Source organism: Sebastes fasciatus, chromosome 2 (genome assembly GCF_043250625.1).
Source record: "Sebastes fasciatus isolate fSebFas1 chromosome 2, fSebFas1.pri, whole genome shotgun sequence".
Classification (NCBI taxonomy): Eukaryota; Metazoa; Chordata; class Actinopteri; order Perciformes; family Sebastidae; genus Sebastes; species Sebastes fasciatus.
The window spans coordinates 14,712,846-14,726,735 of record NC_133796.1 but is presented as its reverse complement, the minus strand read 5'-3'; the positions used below and the strand labels follow the sequence as shown (position 1 = coordinate 14,726,735).

The 13,890-nt window shown below is 42.0% G+C and overlaps 1 protein-coding gene and 1 long non-coding RNA gene across 3 annotated transcripts in view; both read right to left on the bottom strand.

Annotated features, from left to right (window-relative positions):
• The window catches only part of LOC141753017 (uncharacterized), a 602,052-nt gene that overhangs the window by 255,590 nt on the left and 332,572 nt on the right, over positions 1–13,890 (bottom strand). The window lies entirely within an intron of this gene.
• The window catches only part of cd276 (CD276 molecule), a 74,634-nt gene that overhangs the window by 5,300 nt on the left and 55,444 nt on the right, over positions 1–13,890 (bottom strand). For both annotated transcript variants that reach the window (XM_074611279.1, XM_074611271.1), the window contains one exon: positions 8,632–8,670. In XM_074611279.1, coding sequence (XP_074467380.1) covers positions 8,648–8,670 — 23 coding nt within the window. In that variant the 3' untranslated portion in view covers positions 8,632–8,647. The remainder of the gene's footprint in view (positions 1–8,631; positions 8,671–13,890) is intronic.

Sequence of the window (13,890 nt, the reverse complement as noted above, 5' to 3'; positions counted from 1 at the left end):
GCAGTGACAACCACAAATCACAGTAGATGCACATTTACCATTTTCAGCTGCATTATCTACAAATATGTTTTTGTTTTTTTTAAATGATTTTTTAATAACGTAGAATATGATACTGTTTTGTGATGTGTAAAAATAGTTTGGTACCAATTTTATAGCATCAAGCCATTGATGCCTGATGATTACTGATACCCTACTGTGTCTCTACGCCTTGTTGTTGCCAATGTCACAGACTCGAAAATGGAGAGATGGAAATGACACAGACAATCAGGTAATTGCTTAAAAAAAAAACACCACAGACTGGAGACAGCAACGGGAAAAGCTACAAGTTACAAACAGTGACAGTCTGAATACACAGAACATTTGAAATATTGTCGAACCAGAGCAAATGAGAGTATAATTATAATTTCTAACCGGCTGACTACATTTTCACTAATTTACCACTAATTAGCTGCATGTGACTAGGGATGCACCGATACCGGATATGATATCAGGCCGATACGGATTCAAATTGCTGGATGGGAAATTGGTGACAATGGGGCTGATCTATTCAATTCAATTCTATGTTTATATACTATATACATTATAGATTGTAATTTTCATTCCTGTTGACGTTTTGACCAATTTATTGCTGCATTAAAAAGTTATTTTACATTAAGTTAATTTTGAAGATGTTTTACAAAGTGGCTGGGGTACGATTATTTTAATAATAAATAACAATTCAGTAAATATATATCTATGTATTTATTTGTTACATTTTGTTTTACAAAGTTAGGAAAGCAATGTTTAAGTCAAGCCGGGTGTTGCCTTCAACGTAAAAGAATGATCCCAGTCACTTCCACACAGTGAGGCGTACAGCTTATTAATTAAACACTGGTATCGGATGGGTACCAAAGCCCAGGTATTGCTATCGGTATCGGGACTGAAAAAGTCAGATCGGTGCATCCCGACACAGTAAAACAATCACATCTGATGTTTTAGTTAATAGAAAACACCTTCCACAACATTCTCAAGCCAGCGTCATCAAGTGCTTTTCGACAGCATAATTTCTGTGCACTTGATTTTGAATGACTTCGCATGTTTGATCATGGTCCTCCTTATCTCATTAGTTAATCTACTTCTACAGTAAGAAAAAACACTGAAGCAGTCGGTAGGCATGCAGAGACGTGCAAGTTTAAGCTCCCACTATACAGTATGAGCATGTGCAACTTCTCCTGCAGTTCTACCATAATGTGTGCACACTTCAGAAAGCTACACATAAAAGTCATCTCGCCGTTCAATAAGCAATATGTTTAGCTTCTTTCCATCACAGTGGGGGGGGGGCTGTTCAGTATTTAGATTTGTGCCATCTGTAAATTCTCTGGTGCTGAACAGATTCTCTTTGATAGCTATCCTTTGTAAACAATAGGCTGGGATCATAGACTGTGTATATAGATGGACAACGCATCTCCACTTCCTCCAACTGGACAAAAGTGAAGCCAAAATATCCCGGATATATACAGGAGCTTGAGATTTTGATGTCATTTGTTGTTTTAACTGCGTACTTTTCTAATGCAGGTCGAGAGAGGGAAGGCTCTGAGAATATAGCTTGTGTTCAGGTCTTCATCGTGCCCTTATCCTGTGAGATTTTTGTTTAAGGTTATACCTTAAATAGTAATGTAAACTTTAAAATTCTTTTATTTAGTTTTCTTAACAGAAATTAATGACATGCTGAGATACAGGCCAAATGTATATTCTGTATAGTATTTTACCCCTTTAAATCAATAAGGCCTTGCGACCCCCGGTGAACTTTTGGCGACCTGTAGTGGGGGACAGGATCCCAAGTTGGGAACCAGTTGTCTACATGAATGCACAATTGAACAGAATTACAGGTTATCACGGAGACTATAGATCCAGTGCAGCCTTTTGCTTTTTATATATTAGTTTTCATTGCTCCATCTGATGCTCGTATAGAGCTTTATAAAATAGCCCTGGAGAATAGAAGTTTGTTTGTGCGTGCAGATAATGTCTGTTTTCATTATTGGGATAATCACTTTTTATCAAAGTAGATACAGTACATTGTTTTGCTTGTTACGGCCCTATTTATGGAGCAGTTTTCTTCAACTATACATTGATGGTATGTCTCAGCACCACAGTGTCCCAGCTGTCTGTATCAATGCATGCACCATTAGTGTGTGTTTTTCGACATCACCACACCGCTGATCTTGTACACAGTCTCTCATCTGCATTATGAGTAATCTATGGTAGTTAATTGAGCCCAGAGGCAGTTGGTTTCAATGAAGGCTCCTGTGCTTTTCTGGCAAAAACAGGAGGAAAAAGAGCTCTCTGGAGAAGGCAGTTCTCTGTCGAGAGGCAAACAGAGCAGAACTCCTGCCGTGTTCATTAGCTGTCATTGATCAGCGATTCAGTGGCTGCGCAACTCTTACCACACAGCTCACATATTACCAGTTTCATGTCCTAAAAATGTATATAAAAAGGTAAGAAAGAGGAGCAAGCACAGCATCTTCCTTGTTATATTTGATTTTTCAGTGCGTTATTTTGATGCGAATGGATGTTTGCCAAGGTTCTCAACGGTATGCAGACGGCTATGCAGCACACTTGTCTATTCCACAGTTTTCTGATATCAATATGAGCTACTATATTCAGTTATTGGCTTCCCTCAGAGGCCATCATCGCTGCAGCCTATTCCATCACAGGAGATGTACTGTAGAATGAGGCTGCGAGGTATAAAAATGCTGATAAATGGCTGAGACAAAAGCATAAATAATGCAGAGATCAGAGATACTGGAATAGTGAGTCAAGCTCCACTTCAAGACACCTCCCTCGAGGGAGTCCAACGTAAGTGTCCTGTCTGACATCGTCAGTGTCTGCAGGGCCTCACCTGCCACATACAGCAGAGAAGAACTGGAGGAGCCCCCCCCTCTGTCTCTCCTAGTCCTTCACTCTTCTTCCCACCAACAAAAAAATCTGATTATCAGAGAGCTCACATCCCATCTCCTATACCTAGCCGCAGTAGGCTTTTAAAATACATTCAGACTAGTTTCCTCCTTTCAAATTTCACTCAATTTTTCCCCTTTTTTATCTCGTCCCCATCCTTTGAGAAAGGACTCCCTATGTGCAGTCTATACTTGTAAAACCCTGAGCTATTACTGCAAACGACTATAACAACGAGATATATTCTTCAGAGTTTAAGTGAATATATAGGGGTGAATTAAATCAATATTTCACAACTCTGCTGAAGGAGCTGGGAAAGGCCTATTATGTAGCACTAATTGCACCTATAGGGCCTATCTTTAAAAAATGAAATCTCTCTCATTGGAATTCATCGAAAGTCGTCAGGTAGATGACCGGGATCGTCCACGCTGCTCCTCATTTCACTGAGTTTTCTTTATTCCCTTCATGTCTGCCTTTGAAAATTTATTCTCTGCTCATTTGCAGCCTTCTCTGTCTAGGCCACGGTTCTGCACAATACCATTCTTTGCTGACCCTTTACACATAAAAAAGAACAAAAAAGACTTTCAAAAACCATCGCAGATTATGAACAAAGATCCAGCAGTCCAAAGCAGAGCTTCACCCGGAAAGTTGTAAGGTTTCTCAAGACAATGTTTCTTCAAAGATATTACTTTTTTTTATGTCAGATGAGTCAGTTGTGTGATGTGACGACACTGATATTCATCATTTGTTTGTGTTTTAAGTGTTACTGGAACCAGCATTATTCAGACACTGTGGTTACGCAACTATCTGTGAGTACACTTCCACTGGCAAATGCAAAGAGGGAATTTCAAACGAAAAAGACAACTTTGGAAAATAACCAGCTGACTCACTCAGTCTTCTGAAGCATCACATTAGCTTTGGCTGATGGCTGCACAAGGCTATGTACTACGGAGAACAAGGATTTTGACCCACATTTATGACAGTGGTCTTGTTCTATAAGGAGTTAACTCTGCAGGCTCAGTATGAAGTGGAAGGAAGATATGTCCAACCAACCATCTCCCTACATACATAAAGGTGAAATCAAGATTTACTTTAAAGGGGACCTATTATGTTTATTTTCAGGTGCATAGTTGTATTTTGTGTTTCTACTAGAACATGTTTGCATATTTAATGTTAAAAAAATGCTTTTCTCATACCGGCTGTGCTGCAGCACCTCTTTTCACCCTCTGTCTGAAACGCTTTTTCTGATTGGTCAGCTGGCCCACTGTTATGATTGGCTAACCGAACTCTTCGGACACTGCTCTAGCTTTGTTTGAGGGCGTGCCAAACTAGCGTTATGCAAGTGTGCTACTTGGTGACATCACCATGTTGCGATAGAAAAGGCGGGACTTCAATCAAGACATTTCAGGCAGTTCAGGAGCAGTGTTTCTGTGGAGGAGAATAAGTTGATTTTGGGCTTTGTAACTTTGCAGACCTTTTACATGCACAAAAAAAACTATAGACCACAGTAAAGGAAAAGGCAAAAGCACAAAAACATAATAGGTCCCCTTTAAAATAAATCTGAAGAAGCCTGCTTACAGAGGGCAAAGACAACAAGTCGATTCCAAGTTTTATTCACAGCAACACAGCTACTTCTACTAATGTCTAAGTTTCCAGAACCACAAAGTTGCCATAATGATCATCAGTATGTAATATTTATGATAGCACACAGCGAGTCCGAGCCACTAACGACGGCAACAATCTACAAAATATTGAGTGTGCTGCAGATAGCCATTTACTGTTATCTGTGCTGGGCTGCCAGTAATGAAACAATAAAAGTTTGAGTGGATGAACATAAGTCACGAATGAACACATGTATCGATAAGGCAAAGGGTTTATGAAAACAAAGTGCCGCCGCGCTCGAAAACGACTTAATTAAATGCAGAGCCTTGCTTTATTAAATAAGATATGCTGCACTCTGCATAAATGCATTAATCGATAGCAAAACTGCCACACAAATATTAGAATAATTGATCCGGGATGATTCAGCAGCAGGGAGGTCGAGGGGCTTGCAGGATATTACCCAGCAATAACAGTCTCGGTGAAGGTCAGTGGATACTACAGTAATGACAAATGTCCTCTCTTTGACTCCTACTGGCCAGACTTTATTTCGGCTAGTTACAGGAAATTACTTTCTGCACCTTCCATCATCTTCTACTCACTCTGCATGCTGCGGCTTTATGGCAATGACCAGTCAGGGTGTAATAAAAACAAGCTGTAACTGTCCAACCTTGTAATAAAAAGTATTCACACAACTGACACCAAACTGCTGGTTATTAAAGTAAGAGTTAAGAGGAAAGAACAGATACAGTGTGGGTCCATACTGTATGCTAATATGAGATAGCAGTGAAGTAACTGTGACTCATAGACAGTGGTGCGACTGAGCAGTATCATCTAGTTTATTTTTCTCTGCCTCCTCCGCAATAGATGCGTGCCCATAGTGTACACAGACATGGACAACACATGCATGCAGACTACATTAAATCTGCACTGCTTCTAAGATGCTGTTAAGCATGTGGGGGACTTCTAGTACAGGTTTCCCTTACTAGCAGAATACATTTTTAAATTGTCCAAAACAGCAGGAAATATTCACCAATAGCTAAAATTTATCAAATTGTGCCTCATTTTCTGACAAAAAAACAGAGCAGCTGCACCATCCTGTTATCACTCCAGCGCCATAGTGACAAAAAACTTCAATATCTATCAAATCAAAATTGATGGAGTGCCTCTAAAATGTGCCTACAAAAATCAGCATCCGACATCAAAACATTCATGTCTCAACAAAAGGGGAAATTATTTTTCTCTTCAGAAAAAAAAAAAAACACAAAAATATCCCCTGCCCTCCCAACTCCTGTCCTTTGTTGATTACCGCACTATATATTTTTTCCCGAAATAGCTCCAAGGTTCTGGGCTTTCCTGGCCTATAGAGATCCATGTGCTGGGTCCAGGGAGGGATACAGTGTCGGACAGAGGTTGGCCGTGGTTGAGTGAACATGGGGCCAGTGGGAGTGTCCCATACTTCTCCCCAAGGGCCACAGGGTCCAACAGTGCCAGCACCCTGGCTCCCATCACTATCGGAAATGCCTGCCTGCCTACCTCTGCATTACTGCTGCTGCTCTTGGTCCAGGTCAGCCCGCTACCAGAGCGGAGCCATTAAAAAAATAGAGAATACAGCTATACAGTTAGTCTGACAATATAAGTGGGGAAAAATACAACATCGTCCTTGCTCACTGAGAGACAACGACATTCAAACATGGTCAAGAGAAAGCTGTTTTCACAACTGGAGACTGAAGAGAGAAACATCTAAATAAGAATGATCTCCAACACCAGGTAATGATACTCAAATAGCATAGAATAACTGAGGGGCCTAAGACTCCTACAAAAATAGAAACAGTAGAAATGGATTAAGTCCACATATAAATTATAAATATTCTGGTCTCCAATGAACATCTGGATTTCTTTTGGTCTGTAAAAATGGGGGTGAATAGCAGCTAAAAGAGGGAGGACAGACCAGTCTACCAGGGACTACTCATGGGTGAGTCCATCCACACTTCAGCAAAAATGGTCAACCTCCACCGTTTCATGCGCCCAGCAGGAGGTAACCCTCAGAGAGGGAGATGAAGTGATATCAGGAGAAGGCATGGAAGCATGTCTGGTCAAGTACTCCAGAGATGCCATATACGGTGTATATTATTTGATGTTTCCATGTAATGCAGCTGTACCGACAAGGTTTCCTCTCAGTCTGGTCACACCATTTCCTAGATTACATAGCGATTCTCCACATGTCCTACAGGGAGAATCCAGTTACTAATCTGTTTGCCTGTGTTCCCAGTTATCAACACTCTTCCTTCTGTCAGGCTGGTAATCTGGGTCATCTACTAATCCAGAACAGACCACAGTTCAAATCAAGCAGGCCAGTTACAGTACCCAGAAATATATCGGATAGTCGGAGCGCCCTCCTGTCTTCAATACGGACTGTCCAAAAAAGGCAAAAATTATAAAAAATGATCATTCAAAAAAAAATAAAAAATAGTAATCTCTCCATGTAATCAAGCAATAGCAACAGTCCATTTGAGATTAGCTTGCTCAGCTTCCTTCATCACCTTCTTCTACTGTGTGAGAAGTGGAACTGTCCATGGTGCTGAATGTCTGGTCACATTGCATACAAAGAGTACAGTTTGCCTTATTACTCTGAGGAATATATATAAAAAAAGAAAATATGCACATATTACTTGTAGATATTCCCATAATTGAGCATAAAATCATGCTGTAAAATATGCTTTTCTTGCTATTGCAGGGGCAATTTTTATACGTCGCTATATTTCTGTAGGTGGTTTATATTTAAGTCTGATGAAGTGTCACTCAACCAACCGATACATTTATTTTTGTAACCTGACCCGCCAGATGGTTTGTTACACGGAACCATCTGAGAAGTCGTCACTGGAAACTGTTTTGAAAAGGAAAGGCACTTTCAAAAAATACTTGGCAGGTGAATGGATGAACCATCTGTCAATTAAACTAACAAAAGCGAAACTAACTGAGGGCGAAAAAATCGCCTTTAGTGTCGTTCTTTGCTCTTCTTTCAATCAAGAATTACTCCTCAGTTCTGATATAACTGATGCTATTGCAGCATCTACGCTAACCTCTTCAGGAGCCGCCATTGTTGTTTAGAACGAACAGTCGCCTCTCTGTGTCGTCTCACACACACATAAGACACACCTGTAGCTGCCAGTGGCTCCTCACAGGACGCTGATTGGTCCGTGATCTGGCTTGCCGGACACAAACGCATTACTTGAAGCCGGATAAGATGGAATTTTTTGTGTGACATGTAATCCTACAATTCTCGTGTGATCTTGTGACATCGCGAGAATCCAGCTGCCATGCAAGGTAGGTATTTTGGTGCATTTTAGATAACTGATCCAAGGCGATACAGTGAGGTCAGGGTTGTGGTCATGATGCAAGTCTTCTTGTCAACAAGAAAAGTAAAACTACCACTGGGACCAATGTTTTAGCACAACAAAGTAAGTTACTACTGTGTAAGTAGCAGAGAAACTCTTTTTCTCCTCCAATGCTGGGTATATTTGAAGGAGTTTTTCTTATATATGTAATGTTCAAGATTGACCAAACATCCACAAAAAAGCAGTGACACATTGCTTAAATATAGCAAAAGGATGCTATTCAACTTGTTATGTAAGGCTCTTATTGTAAACCAAAGCTAAAGTTGGCAGATTGAAAAGTTCATGAGGATGACACTGAATACGCATAATTCCAGACAGAATAAAAAACAAAGACACGACTCGCACCTTCAATGTTTACCATTAATCAGACTCTTACAGTGGCTCTGAGCTGCCCGGGGAATTTATGTTTGCGTGCCTGATAAAATGAAATAGATTTGTCATATCAGCCAGTGACCCTGTGATTCCTGAAATCAAAATGTCAAGACTTCTCATATTCCCGACTGTCTGCTGAATTAATGCAGCCTAGCCTCATTACAGCAGCACTTACCCATAACCTACGGAGGCACTGTGTCCTCCAGAGCATTACTGCTGAGAATACCAGGCAATTGTGATAAGCAGGAAAAGAAATGTGACAACTGAGCGACACATAAAGACACAGGTGCGCTTACAGACACATAGATATGCATATTGGAGTCGTACTCACCTTTATTCTCTTGGCCTTAGCTTGACAGTAGTGTCATGGCTGGAAAAAAAGAGAACAAACAAGAATGAATACTTGAGTTTTTATACATCGTTTCAAGATCTGTGAGCAACACAGCTACTGTGGTCGTGCCAGCATCAACTTTGTCTATTGTCTCATGGACCAAAGCATCATTACAGTCTTGGTAGTTGTTATTGTGTCCCCTCCTCCTTCAGCAACCCTCCTCCTCCTCGGCTGCATCTCTGTGCACCAACCTTGCCATGGCTAACAGGAAGCAGAGGGCACAGCGCTTTATTTAATTAGTCACAGCAGCTGAGTGCTCATGTGGAACCAAACAGGGGAGGCAGATTGGGGTAGTGAGATGGATAGACACTCTCCCACCGGGCCTTGGCTGTGCTGTCAGAGGAGCGTAGATTACATGACAGAAGGGGGAATGAGGGAGGGGGGTTTGGATGGCAGGAGGATGTAAATGGCGTCTGTACAGGGGGATTCATCCCAAGAAAAGGATTGCCTTCACTCCTAAAGCACCCCTGTCCTCTCGCAAAAGCACTCCTTACACTGTTACTTTTGTCTAATACGCAAACCAGCCAGCGGTGGGATTGGCCTGTTGTTGTGATGCACAGCACTGAGTGGTTTGACTGCTTTTATTAACTGTGACAACACTCATTATTCCCAATGATTTAGGAGCTGCTATTTTTCTTCTATCTCTTCTGACAATGATCGGTTGGCCTTTTCCTCACGGACCAGCAGATAACCTCTGAGAGGTTGTAAAAGTAGCTCAGTGTGCAGCACGTCTTTGATGAGTTCCCTCCCAAACTCAAGGCAAAGGACGGAGAAAAGGAGAGAAGAAAGTTTCTCTGGCAATCTCCATTTGGAATCTTTCTCCTGTTTAAGGTATGAAATATGTAAGGGATAATGTACAACGAGCCGGTCATTATAAACCCCGACAGGTCTTGCATCGCCCTGAAGGGGTTTATTTCACAACGACGACCCGCTAGCTGTATATTATCCCGCTTATTACACAGCTACTTACTAAGGAAATCAATACTTTGACACAAAAACGGTCCGCCAGAGTCCGACTGCGCCCATAGCAACTGCCTGTTATACATGGCAGCGGTCTGCTATACAGAAATAAGGGACTGTAAAGCGCTGTGATTGACCAATCAGAATTGAGTATTCAACAAAGCCATGTAATAAATATAAATAACAGAAAGAAGCAACCACATCGAATAACTATTTGTACATAATTAGAGAGTTCAGTGTGAAACACACATGTATGTGTATGATTCATGCAATAGGAGGTTTATTATTTCCATTGTTATCCATCCAGTGTTACGTGGCCTTCAACACCATCTCTCAGGGTTCACCCTCGGAGAGAAAACACAGTAGTAAACATGTAGCTTGCTGTATGGTGCTGAAACAGCAAGGAACACGAGTGCAGTGCTTGAGTAATGTGTGCGCAACTACTAAGCAATGGTGTGCTGGGAGCTCTTTTAATTAGCGCTCTTGAAGTTATCCAGTGACCCACATCTAATAATGAAGGCAACATGAATGTTCTATTTACATATCTTTAGTCAGTAATGTGTGACCGTTGGGAGAGCCCAGTGGCTGAGTATGTGCTGCCAGTGAAAAGCGAGGGGCATGTCAAGCAGAGCTGCCTGGGGGCTGCTTTCCAAGGCCCTCTCAATGTAGTAATGTGGAATGGTGTGTTAGTGACCTGCAGGTCTGTCAAACTGGGTTATGTTAGAAGAATACTTCATGCAACTTATTAATAAGCCTTAGTCTGGTAATGCCATGTGTCCAATAATTTTTTTTGAGTACGTCATTATAAGTCAACCACCTGCAACCTATATTTTGTGGCTTGGATAGGCTTTGTAAATTTATGACGATACCATAGACTGTATGTAAAGATGGACGACATGACAGCTCCCTAAAAGTGAAGCCAAAACATCTTGATCGCCCCCTGGTGGCTGGCTGCAGTTTATGTCATAAATCCAAAACATATCCCAAAAAACATTGTTGTTCGTAACCCGTGTGAAACCAGAAGTCAACGTTGATTTATTTGTCACATAACATTTGTACTTAAGTAACAACTTCCGTAGTTATTTTAACCCAAACCACAATCTTTTCCTAACCAAACAAAATAGTTTTGTTGCCTAAACCTAACCAAGTCGTCTCCTGTGAAGACGGAAGTTTATTTTGAGAAGACTGTATGCATGTAACAAGCGGAAATCTACACGTGTTGCTGGACACTCGTAGGAAACTGCACAAAAAATGAGGAATAACTTTCCGTAAGATATCATACGAACCGCTATATGTGGATACGTTGATTCCCTACAATGCAGTTTTCATGGTTCAATGGACAGATAGTCAAATTGACTGTGTGTATAATGGATAAAATTCCCAGAGGCAATAAAAATATGCAATTCCATGGAACATGCAACCATACTGAAATATTTAAACAAGTTAATTTGTTCACTCGCGACGCTACGTTTAGATTCCCATGAGAGACACGGGGTGAATATCCTGTTCCTTATGCATTAAGGTGCTGTGCTTTCATTGCAATGTGAATAACTCAATAGACAGGACAGAGAGGGATATAATAAGCAGAGAGGTGACTTTGACTCTGGTACAGCTGTCATTGTTTCTGTCTGTCTGCTCAAGAGTCACCTTTACACAGCCTTAGCTAGCTAGCTTCTTAAAATCATTTAAGGTGATGAGCTACTGGGCTTGATGCTTTAATACGATTTTGGCAACTGTCATCCATCTTTCAGTGGTGGCCTTGGCATGAAGGAACCAGGATATGTTGAAGGGTAGGGCTTTTTTTTGTGCTATCCAGCTTTATAAGGCCCGATATTCCCTAACCTTCCACCTTCATGGGACCTTGCCTCAGTTAAGAAGGGTTAATAAAACCGTTTTTCGCATGGAGCTCCCTTTTCATAGGGCGTGTCAAATTGTTCTTTCCGACAATTCTTTGTCTATGAAAGAACTGGGTCACTGACTAACACTCTCTTCCAGGGCCTTGTTGCTAAGGCCCGACTCCTTGGAGTCCAGGATTTAGGGAGACAGGGGCTAGTGCACACAAACCAAAGCCAGCTTCTGACAGGAGGAGCTGCACTTGCATGACTGCAGCCCCCTCTAAACAGCACATCATGCTCAGATTACTGAACACATTTCAGGGCGGAGGTGGGGAGCAAGAACTGTACACACTGCACATCTCTGCGTGTGGATGTAGATTAGCGTGTAGCAGTGCTGTGTGGTGTGTGTGTGTCTCTTTGAATGTGTGTGCATGTGTAGACCTGTGAGTGTGTGTATGAAGGGGTTGCTCTTGGCTTTAGCACCTGCAAAAGCCAAGAGCAGAATTTGAGCTCCACTGTTTGTTAAACATTATTTGCCTCCGCTGTAAAGGCAACAAAGGGATCCTACCCCATTGCAAATGAATGAGCCCAGGTCCCTAGTTATCACTGGTTATTGTTAAAATCAGGCTGGCTTTGAAAGGGGAGGCGCGCTCTCCTTTGGACAGCTCATTAAGATAACACACAAACGTGGCTCCCCATCATCCTGGGTTTATTAAAGTGGGGTTCATTTCAGCTCCTTTGTCTCAAGCAGGAACCTCTGCCTTTGTCAGCGCAATTGGAGCCAGATGGCAAAACAAAGCTTCCTGTCTGGAGTGCTTACAGAGTGATCTCTGAAGGCAGAGCCATTAGCTTGATTTCACCAGCTCGCCGCCCACAACGTCCACCTGGATCAACCAGGTGCGTGGACGATGACGAGAGGCAGCAGGAGTGAAGGTGGCTGCAAGTTGCTGTCTTGTCGCCAGAGTACAGGCACACTATAGTCTCCCAGCTCTATTCTGCTTTGACACTTTAGCTAAAGCTGAACTATTTATGCCTCATTTCCACTGCATGGTTTGGCTCGACTTGACTCAACTCACTTTTGGTGCCAGGTACTTTTCTCTATTTCACTTTCACCTTGCAGATAATACCCCCTCAGTGTAGGAGGGATTGTTAGCTGACCATCATAGCGGCACCGCGTGAAACTACCGTGACATCATCTTCAATGCGACACTTGTTGGATCCTTTCATCTGCAACCAAACACAGGAACGTCTGCACTTCCTCACTTGTACGGCTTAGTTTTGTTGGCTGCCATTTTTAACTAGAATTACCGCCTCGCAGTTGTATGCCTCCGCCAATCAGTCAAGTTGCCTCCAGCCGTGTCTGTCCAAAATATCAACACTTCATGTGTCCTGGTTGTGCCCAAGGTCTCCACCTGTTAAGTTTTTTCTTGCCACTGTCGCACCAAGTGCATGCTCATGGGGGATCTCTTGTTGGGTCTCTAAATTATAGAGTACAGTCTAGACCAGATCTATATAAGTGTCTTGAGATAAACTCTGTTATAATTTGATGCCATATAATAATACATTTAATTGATTCATTATTTTATCCTGTTATACATTTGTGTGAAGTTGTCATGATTAGGATATGAATTATTGAGTTATGACCAAAATGTGTTTTGTGGGATCACAGTGACCTTTGACCATCAAATTCTAATCAGTTCATCATTGGTTTCAGCCAAATTTGAAGAAATTCCCTAAAGGCGTTCCTGAAATATCGCATTCAAGAGACAGACGGACAACCCGAAAACGTAATGCCTTCGGCCACGGTTGTCCCCAGCAGTCCCGGAGGCCTCAACATCTGGGTTGAGTGAATAAAAAACTGCCGCTATTGACGGTAGCTTGGCTATTTAAAAATGGCAGATTTGTGCAGGAAGTTCAGTGTCGTGCTATTGACAATTGACAATCAGTGGTCTGCAGTGTTTTAACTCAACCTTCTAGTCACGGCTCAGCTCAATTGGAACCTCGACCGACGTGGTGCCAGAGACCGTACCAGGCATCAGGTACTATCCTCAACTTTTTCTAATGGAAAACCAAAAAAGAGCAGTTCCGAGTGAGTCGAGTTGAGTAGAGCCGTGCTGCACCATGCAGCAGAAATGCGGCACAAGTCTCACTGGTTGTGGGATGGCTGACCCCGCTCCTGGCTGCACAGATCTCTCTGAAACATTCATGAGAGAGGCATTAGAGAGTGAAAGTCATTGTCCCCCTTCACTCAGAGACTCTCCTTCACCTCTCAGCTTATTAAAATCGCATGGTATTAACTTTGCCGTTCACAGAAAGGCTAAATAATTCAATCAGACTAAAGAAGGAGTCAAATGAATAACTCTAATGACATTAACGCTTGAGGGAGAACTGCTCAGGACTGTGA